At 26.7% G+C, this 10,761-nt stretch overlaps 1 protein-coding gene across 1 annotated transcript; it reads left to right on the top strand.

Annotated features, from left to right (window-relative positions):
- The first annotated feature begins 8,666 nt into the window (after positions 1-8,666).
- LOC100253216 (two-component response regulator ORR9) lies at positions 8,667-10,444 on the top strand. The gene is made up of 5 exons (XM_002267368.5): positions 8,667-9,215; positions 9,314-9,411; positions 9,509-9,586; positions 9,755-9,825; positions 9,933-10,444. The coding sequence occupies exons 1-5, from the start codon at positions 9,113-9,115 to the stop codon at positions 10,243-10,245; spliced, it is 663 nt and encodes a 220-aa protein (XP_002267404.1). The 5' UTR covers positions 8,667-9,112; the 3' UTR covers positions 10,246-10,444.
- Positions 10,445-10,761: the final 317 nt, after the last annotated feature.

Raw genomic sequence — 10,761 nt, 5'->3', positions numbered from 1 at the left:
ATTTAACTTTATTTCTTATTTTCCATAATAAAAACAAATATGAGAAAATTATTTTCATTAACATTTTTTTTTCCTAATACTTTCCTAGAACCAAACATAACCTTAGTATATATAAGAAAATAATTTACTATAATAATTAATATATTCTTTTAGACTATGTTTGGTTCCTAAAAAATATTTTAAAAAAAATACCAAAGAAAATGGTTTTCTTATGCTGGGTTTATAATAAAAATACAAAAGAAAACTAAATATAATTAAAATTTCTCATAAATTTATATATTTTTAAGTTTTGCAATCTTTATATAGTTAAAAGAAATAAGTAAAATGAATTTGAAGAAACATATAAAAATAATTTATTGAGTTTAAACCTATTTTATTTTCATTCACTTTTTATTTTCTTCTATTTTTCCTTTATATTTTCTTTCCTCAAATTTTTTAAAATCAAACAAGCTTTAGTGTTCTTATTGAAACAAATAATTATTCTTTTTGGGTAAAAATTTTACTCTCATTTATAATGTTTTGGATATATTTTTATTTTTATATCATTTTAGTTTTGTATGGACACAACAAATAATTGATAATGATTTTTCATTTAATTTTGTAAGTCAAAATATTCTTAATTAATTTGGTCATAATAAAATTATTTATTTTTATAATTAAATTTATTTGTTAGCTTGATTTTAATTATAAATAATTAATATTTATATTATTTATAATTAAATTAAAAGTAAGATTAAAACTTAATATTTATTATTTAATGACTTAAGTTGATTTTAAGTTAAATGTTGAATTAAAACTTATTACTTAATTATTATTTTAAATATTAAGATTGTTTGATAAAATTAACTTAAAAATTGTTTTAAATTATCAAATTGATATATTTATCATCATAAATTATAATTTGGACAAAGGAGGTGAAATAAAATAGAGATAAAAAAATTTAAAAAAAAATCGTGGCGATAACTAGGACAAATTGGGGTAAAAAGATAAAATGAAAATATGAATTTAAGAATAAATTAATTATTTCTACTTATTACTTAAAATTATTTTTTACTTTAAGTTATATTATTATGTTATTTTACAAGACATACTTAATTTACTTAATGACTTAAATTAAATTATTAAATCGCTTTAAGTTATTAAGTTTGTTTAATATTATGATTAAGAATTTTTTTTTTAATATTTTAGTTTATATATGAAATTATTTTATATTTAATAAAAATTTATAATATTTATATTATTTTTTTAAAATTATGATTTTAACTTCAACTTATAAAATAACGATATCGACCAATCTCAAAATCAATCAATCATACAGTAAAGTCAAAGTCAATCATATCGTAATTATGTAACTTCATTCGGTGAAGCTTCGTAGCCTAATTTTCGGTATGCCGAAATCAAAAGATTTGTTTCTTGATAAGAAAGGTTAAGAAGGACTTGGGCGACCCAATTGACCTAGTTGATAATTACCAACTTGCAGCAGCCTCTTTTGAACCAGAAAAATTAGAAAATGAAAAATGCTGTTGGGATTTGGGGGTGTGGGAAGAAGATCTTAACAGCTCCTTTGGATTTGACGAAATCAAATACAAACACAGAGAAACAAACAAAGAAAGGACATCCCATGTGATGTAAAGATGGATGTTTATCTTCCATTTTGTGGAAATCTGGGGGACAATCCATCCAACACGTTTTCACTTTTGCCACCTCCATTTTGCTACAAAATAAAGCCAAATAATGATCCAGTAACGACCTATACCCACCTTTATTCAATCGTATACATATTATCTGTATGTATTTAAAAAAAGATTTACCATTTTAAAATGTGGTTATAAAATGATTATAAAGTTATGAGAAATTCGTACTTATATGGGTTATTTGATTAAAATGATCATTAAAAACTTAATTTTAAAAATCTAATTTTCAATTTTTTTGTCATATTTTGACCAAAATGCCCTTTTTCTTTTCTTTTCTTGTAAAAATAATATTTTCTTTTAAAATCTATACATAAATACTTGAAATAGTTAATGATATTTATATAAAAAATGAGTTACTTTTTTTAAAGAAAAATATGAAAAATATTAAATTTATAAATATAGACATTATTTCATTCATTTTAACCAATAAATTTTATTTATATAATGTTTAGACAACATCTTCATTGTATTTTTTGAGATTATGGAGTCAAATAGACAAATATTATTACAGAGCAAAACAAACCCTCTCTTAAGTCGAGATCAACTTTGATAGCATTTGTAATAATTTATTTTTAATCGTGTAAATATTATCCGTTTTAAGCTTAACAAGATCTCACAGCTTTAAACTATATCCGTGAAATTCATATTTATATAATATTAAAAGTTTTCTCTCGTATCATCACTTTCTTTTATTTTTGAGACTCATTTGATTATTTTTTGTTTATTTTATATGGGTTTTGTGAAAGTTCCTAGAAATTTCATTTTGATTGAATGTTTCTCAACTCTTCCATCATTTTCAAGAGATGGGTCCAAGCTTTACGTTTCATTTTTAAAGGGAAAGCTTTGATTACAGAGAAATTTTGAGATTTTGTTCTGATTCTAGTCATTTTCAGCATAATAGTATGGACCATTGCTTTGGAAAATCTAGAAGTCATGATGACTATGTTCAAATTTAAATATTATATTCAAAATCAAAATGATTTTTTAGCATCTTCAAAATGGACCAACCTAGCAAAAGGTTTTTGTTATTTCATGGAGGTGTAAAGCATCTCTCAACATCAACCCTTAAATCTCGAATAAAACTCTTCAAATTTTTATTTATTTATTTTTACTTTAAAAAAAAAAGGTTCTTAAAAAATCACAATGTGAGATTCATTTTGAGCCCATTTTGATTAATTTCACTATTTATTTTTTTGGTTGGAGTAACCTTCTAAACATACAAAATTACTTTCTTTAATTATTAGAAAACTTTATAAAACATTTATAAAAAAATAATTAAATAGCTTGATTTTTTTTTGTTTACAATACATCATTAAGAAATTCTAAAAAATGATTTAGTCAAAAATCATAAAACTCGTTTGAAAGTGATTTTGATTAAAATATTTTTAATTTATATCATTTAATTTAAAAATGATTTTTAATAAACTCATTTATCAAGTAATTTAAAAAAATCATAAAATTTTTTGAAAGTGATTTTAATTAAAATGGTTTTAGTTTATATCTTTTTCAAAAGATTGTCAAACTCGTGTTTGGCAGTTGTTTCCAAAAATAATTTTATAAAACGTTATAGAGAATTATTTTTCAACTTGTTTTTTATGTTTTAAAAATAAGTTTTACATGCAGTGTTTAATTTTTAATTATTCTCTATATTTTTATAATTATTTTTTTAAATAACTCTAAAAAATAATTAAAAACAATGAAAAGATATTTTTTGAAAGATTTTTTATTTTCTATTTTTAAAAATAAAAAATTATTGTCTATTTTCAAGTTGGCAAACATTTTTCCCTATTTTTAGTGATTTGAAAAATAGAAAACTATTTCAAATCCAGTTACCAAACATACCCTTAAAAAAAACAAATAAATAATTAAGACTTTTTAAAATCACTCCCAAACAAATTCTAATTACTAATCACATGATATAAAATCAAATATTAAATTGAATGGAAAAGCATGGAAACTTGGAGGAAAGAAAAGTGGGAAGACATGAGGTGACAAAATCCCAAAGGGATTTTTGTGGGGCACAAGCACCATTCCCCACCTCCACCATCCTTGTTTGTACTTCACTCCAAATCATTTATAATAATGATTTGTGATAAAATCATAGGAATAACAGGTCATCTTGGAGATTGGTAATATACAAATGTAATCAAAATGAGGCTTGTACTAGCTCCCCTTTTACAAACATGCATTATTTTATCTTTTTTCTTAATGCAAGTGGCTCTCTAATTTAAGATCCCTCTCATGTGACTCCTATCATTCAAATAGAATACTCTTCAAATAAAAACATAGAAAATGTTAAATTCACAGATACGGATATTATTTAATCCCTTTTAATTAATTAATTCTTAAAATTTCTAATTGGTTTTTCATTTTTTTTCCTTTTTCTTTTTTCTTTTTTGAGAAATTTTATATAAAATATTTCTTAATTTCATATATTATTATTGTAGTTATATTCGTTAGTATGAAATGTATATGTCGTGGATAACAATGTGAAAAAATGCAAAAGATATCGATTGAGTAGGAGAACAGTCAATTCAAATGGTAGATATAAATGAGTAGAAACCGTAATTTGTTGTGAAACAAAAAAAAAATCGTATATATTTTCTATTATTTGTAATATTCATTATAGTTAAAAGTCATTTACATTATTTGTGTTCTTCGATTAACCCTAAGGGGTAGCTCAGTTGGTCCGATCTTGAGTTTGCTCCCCAATGGTTACCAGTTCGAGTCTCCTCTGGCTATTGGAAGTTTACTCAGCCTTAACTTCAGGGTCTCATGGGATTAGTCGAGGTGTATGTAAATTGACCCGGACATCCTACGGTTATAAAAAAAGAAAAATTATTTGTGTTCTTGCATTAATATATTTGCATTGAAGTTTCCGCGGATACAACACGTGTAACATGAATGTAGAATTGGTAGAAAATTAAATTCAACTAACATCTAATAAACATGAAGGTGAGACCTCTTCATTGCCCCATCTACCAAAAAATGAATGAATTAATGAATCCTCCCTCCAAGTCCAACTGTTTGAAAGCTGGACCATGATGAGTGTGAGCAGCACAAGACAGTGGATAAATCATGCAACACATTTCTACACAGCATCAGTTATGATGGTGAAGGCAACCAACCTGACACCCCACAAATTCCCTGCCTCAGGGCCTCTGCTCTCAAAGGACACGGGAATGTGGGATGTCACTCATCTTTACTCTCAGAGACATGTTGTGCTGGCATGTTGGTTGCCATTTATGCTTCAATTCCCAGCTGTGATATCACACATTTAGGGTTTTTTTTTTTTTTTTTTTGAGTTTATTGTTTTGTTTTTATTCAGATGGGGTGGTCCTAAAATTTTGTTAAAAAAAGAAAAAAGGGATTTGTTTTTTTCATTGATTAAAATATAGTCCTTTAGAATTTGATCATAAATCAATATGATTGTAAATTATTGGGCATATGTGAAAATTTTGTTTGATAATTTTACACTACTAGAAAAGTATTAAGGAAAAAAATGTGAAGAAAAATTATTTTTTTTAAGTTTGGTTTTATTATTAAAAAATTAAAATATAATAAAATATAATTTCTTGAAATATTTTTTATTTCAAGATAATAAAAAATAAAAAATAAAATCTACAAAAAGCTTCCCCTCAATAAAATAATAAAAGATGGTAAAAAAAATTCCATAAAAAGAAGAAATATTTTCTTGAAAATGTTTGAGAAAATAGTGAAAATCATATATTAATTAAGTTTCATAGAAAAGAAAAGAAAAGAAAAGACAATAAAATCTAAATCAAGTAGCATCAAATCGATTTCATTCTTATCCTCAAATTATTTTTATTCCAAAATAATTCATGGCCCCCTCAGAGGGAGTAGATAATATCCTTAAATTATTTTTATTCCAAAATAATTCATGACCCTAGGCCCTCAGAGGATATTTACACAAAACAATTCTAATTATAATATTAAATAAATTGATTAGATGTTGCTTGGATTTCAAAAATGTTAAAATTTGAAATAGTAATTTTTTAAATAAGTTTTAAAAATTATTATCCTTTTAAGGCAAATTTTAAAAAGTTGTAATATTTTCTTATTTCTTAAAATAAAAAATAATATACTTTCTATATATTTTAACTCTTATATAAAATGTATTATCTTACCTCCCGGGCTTAAAAATTATTTTTAAATTTGAGATGGTAAAATTTTTAAACATTTTTTAAAACTTTAATTAAATTGAATGACATCTCAACAACATCCTCTCATCTTTTTAAGATAAGTTTTAAAATATTCTATATTTTATGTAAAAGTTATTATCATTTTCTGTTTTTAAAAATAAAAAACAAAAAATTATTTCCACAAGAGTTTCAAATAGGCTATTTATTTTATTTTGTTTTTTTTTTAAAAAAAAATTTCTTACTTCATATAATAAATAAAACATAAATAAATAAATAACAATCAACCCCCACCCAACCATCCTTAAAAACCTATTGAGATTGAAATAAGGACAACAATGGTGCGGGTTCAGGATGGGTTGTCCCCATCCCAATCCCGTCCCGTTTATTTAAAATAATTTTCATTCTTATTTCATTTGAAAATTTAAAAAGGGCGAGACATAGTAGGACAAAATATTTCAAATATATTCTATTAGGGGTAAGGTGAGTATCGAAAAAAAATCTGTCTCATTGTCATCCCTTAGAGGAGAGAGACTCGATTCATAAAAATAAAAATAAAATAAAAAAAATCATTTCAAATTCAAAGCACTTTTGTTAAAACAACATAAAAAAAATTACAAAATCATAATAAAATAAAACCAAGGCGGTGCCTGTGCCCAAATCAGCCATGCACGTGTATGTGAATCCTCCTAGAAACCATAATCAAAAGGCCACTGAAAAATTGTTGCAACTTTTACCCAATCAAAGAGCCACCCAAATATTAAATTATGAAGTCGTAATTAAACTGAAATTTAAAATTAGATTCATTTCTCCTTCTCCAATTCACAAATCAACGTGGAAGATCGCGAGATTGTGGGAACTATTATTCCTCTAATCCGTACGTCTTTCCCGATCACCGTTCCACCCCTTTATTATTATTAGTTTTGGAGGATAGTGTTGCCAACCCAACATTCTTTTTATTTAGGGTCATAAAGGTAATTATCCAAAAGTACCATTAATTAAATTTGTTTATCTACCTTCTTTACTATATATGATCTACATCAATATCCTTCCCATATCAATTTGAAGAAATTTGGATAGGTAATGGGATAGGTTTTTCTGGTCATCCGCCCCGCTTTGTCCCTAATGAAAATTGTTTAAAATAAAAATAAACGGTCCAATGTGAATTTGAAAAGTTTTAAAAATTAGGTGGGGTGGATTATGACATGTCTTTGTCTCATCCACCCGTTTCAATTATATATAATTTTAAATAAAAAATTATTTGAGTTGATTTTTTTTTTTCATTTTTCAACCTTTCTAACATAAATAAAATATTAATTTTTTAAAAAATAAATCATAAATATTTATAACATTTATTTGTTTATAAATTATATTTATTTTAAATAAAATTTAATATTTTAGAAATAAATAATAATAATAATTAAAGATAATTAAATTTTTAAAAATAAAACGGGTCAGAATGGTATGAGAATTTCCTCTACCCCTCCCACCCTATTTAAATTTTGTTAGGTAGAATTGAAAATAGATATAAATAACTGAATTAAGGTTAAGATGAAGATGATCCGTCTCAAACATGCTTTGTTATCATCCCTACATTTAATATATTATCTTTTAACAAATAAATTGTTTTTTTGTTATTTTTTTCATGCATCAACCACATTTAAAGGAATTACATACTAATAAATAAATTTTATAGATAGAGAAACATTATTTTTGTCACCTTTTTTAACTCTTAATATATGCATAGTATTTAATTTGAAACATAGTTTAAATAATTAGAAAAATATCCCAATTTGCCATCCTATCTCAATACCTTTGCAACTCAATGTATTTTTTTATGATTTCCCATATGCTTTTACGTTATGTTTGGTTACCAGAAAATATGAGGTGAAATGCGAGGGAAAGAAAATAAGGAGGAAAAGTAGATGGAAAAAAAAAACGAAGAAAAATAAGAACTAAATTTAAAATCAATAAATTATTTTATATGTTATTTCAAACTTATTTTATTTGTTTATTTATTTATTTTTGTAAATATTAAATAAATATTTGATTTTATTTCCTATTTTTCATGTTGAGATTAAATATGAGAAAATCATTTTTCTTATCATTTTTTTTTCTTTCCTTAATACTTTTTTGGAATTATAGATTTATGGAAAAGGTGGAAAAAATAATAATTACAATACACCCAATATTCAAATATATTTGTATCAAAATAAAATATATAAATATATTAGTAGAAATGATAAAATTATTACCAAACATAAATTTTTGAAAAAAAAAAATATTATTACCACATGGATACAAATCATGAAAATTTTGGAGATGCATAAAATATTTTCTATTATTTTTTTCTTAAAAGAAATAAAATTTGAAAATAATAATAATATCATGGAAATCTCAAGGATTTCATAACAAAGAGATATTCTTATGATAAATAATATATATATAAATAGAAAATTATTTTTAAAAAGTCTATCAAATAGGTTCATATATTTGAAAATATTATTGATTTTGCTACCATCATGGAAGAAATCAAAAAACTATAGGGAATATATTGAACATATTTCATGAAGCTCTTTCTAAAAGAAAAAAAAATTGTATGTAAAAATAAAGAAAATCCTTTCAAAGATGTTATTGAATTTTCAAATTGTGAAAATCCCATGCATGTTGCTTTTCAGATATAATTCTGATTAATTTAAGTGGCAATGTAATCTTTTTTTGAAAATATAAAAAATATGAAAAATGATTTTATTTCAGGGGCCCAATAATGGAAGGGCAATAATTTAAGGGCAGGTGAGAGGATCCCAAAGCTGTTCATGCATGTGTATTAGGGCCCTTGTAAGTGCCCTAAACCCATTATTTTAAGGCAATTTGTTGCCTTAAACCCTAATCAAAAGGCCCCTTGGAGACCTGCCAGTAGCCCAAACAGTGACCCAAAGGTCAATGGAATAATTATTACATAAGGTTTATATCTTTTTCTCTTTTTCCAGCTTGTATTAAAATACACAGAAACTTCATTGTTTGTTCGCCAATTGAAAAATCAACCAAGAAGATCCTCAAGATTCTGGATGAAATCTGTCGGATCTTGCTTTCCAAACTGTCAGATTTCAGTGGGGATTCGATTTTCTAGCAAGATGGGTTCAAATATATATCCACAAACTTCACCTCCACTTGTGTGTTCACCTCTCATTCTCTCTTTTCTTCATCTTCACACCTGTCTTCTTCCTTGGCTTTTTGCTTTTTTGGTAAAATAGTGCAATGGGTATGGCCACAGAAGCTCAGTTCCATGTTCTAGCTGTTGATGACAGCATCATAGATAGAAAGCTGATTGAGAAGCTCCTCAAAACCTCTTCTTATCAAGGTGTGTTGATGAGAAGATTGGGTGCTTTTTTGTTGGTTGATTTCTTTTTTACTTTTGGGTTTTGATTGCTGATGTTTTTGTGGGGGTCTTTTGGACAGTTACTGCTGTGGATTCTGGGAGTAAGGCCCTGGAATTTCTGGGTTTGCAAGAGGCTGAGCAGAGAAATCTAAGCCCTCCCTCTCTTTGTCCAAGCCAGGTATGATTTCTCACTGAATTTCTTTCAATTTAATCATTTTCTCTTCAGGGTTTTCAGCTGAATGTTAATTTTCCTTTCCTCCTTGGTTGTGTTACAGGAAATGGAAGTGAATTTGATCATTACAGACTATTGTATGCCTGGGATGACTGGCTATGATCTCCTCAGAAAGATTAAGGTAAGATCTCTCATTTTGATCTTAGCTTTCAAATTTCTTTGATCTTGCAGCTTTCTCATGGACAACATCCAGATCAGTGTGAAAACTTCATATTTTCCACTGATTGGGACTTGGGAAAGTTACCAATTTTGAAGCCAAACTGAAGTCTAAATTCATGTGAATCTGCAGGAGTCTACATCTCTGAAAGACATACCAGTTGTGATCATGTCCTCTGAGAACATCCCTTCAAGGATTAACAGGTGAGAAAACTATTGAATATCTTGGAATTGAATTCTTCTCATCCAAAAGAAATGAAATTTTGTTGATTCAATTTCTAATATGAGAATGTTTGATGGGTATTTATCAGATGTTTGGAAGAAGGAGCAGAAGATTTCTTCCTGAAACCTGTTCAATTATCAGATGTGAACAAGCTTAGACCCCATCTACTGAAGGGAAAAGCTAGGGAGGAGGAGGAGGAGGAGGAGGAGGAGGAGGAGGAGGAGGAAGAAGAAGAAGAAGAGGAAGAAGAAGAAGAGGAAGAAGAAGAAGAGGAAGAAGAAGAAGAAGAAGAAGAAGAAGAAGAAGAAGAAGAATTGAGCAGTAACAAGAGAAAGAATGTGGAAGAGAGCCTCTCTCATGATAGAACAAGAGCCAGATTTAATGGCTTGGAAGTGGTCTGATTACACAGTTTTTCTTCTTCCTTGAAGTAATAGTTGGAAAACTCCCTCAACAATCTCCATTTTTTTTTTGTCTTTGTTTTCTCCTTCTTAAACCTTGGCCATAATGGTTCAAAAGAAGAGATTCATTAAGAGGGCTAGTTCATGATATTCAGAAATGATATGTAAATTAACAAGAAATTAGAAAAGATGATTCATTCAATTTTTTGGCTCATAAAACCTAACATGTGACACCTTTTCTTTTAGCTAGTCCAATATGAAAGGGTATGGTGAACTCATAGCTATCATATTTGCAGGACTTCAAATCAAATTTCCCACCTTTCTTCATTCCTAAATCTTCATAATGAAAATCCAATTAGAGAATCATATCTAAAGTCATCCACTATCATTGTGGACTTAAAAGGAAAGGCATGTGTGGAGGATCTTCCTATGGTAAGCTTTTGAATATATTGGGTGATTTGGTGATCAATGGCCAATAGCAATTTTATAGGTTTTAATCTAAAGTTTGGCTAAATTTAG

This window comes from Vitis vinifera, chromosome 13 (assembly GCF_030704535.1).
Source record: "Vitis vinifera cultivar Pinot Noir 40024 chromosome 13, ASM3070453v1".
NCBI lineage: Eukaryota > Viridiplantae > Streptophyta > Magnoliopsida > Vitales > Vitaceae > Vitis > Vitis vinifera.
The sequence above is the reverse complement of the archived record's forward strand: the minus strand, read 5'-3'. Positions and strand labels throughout refer to the sequence as shown.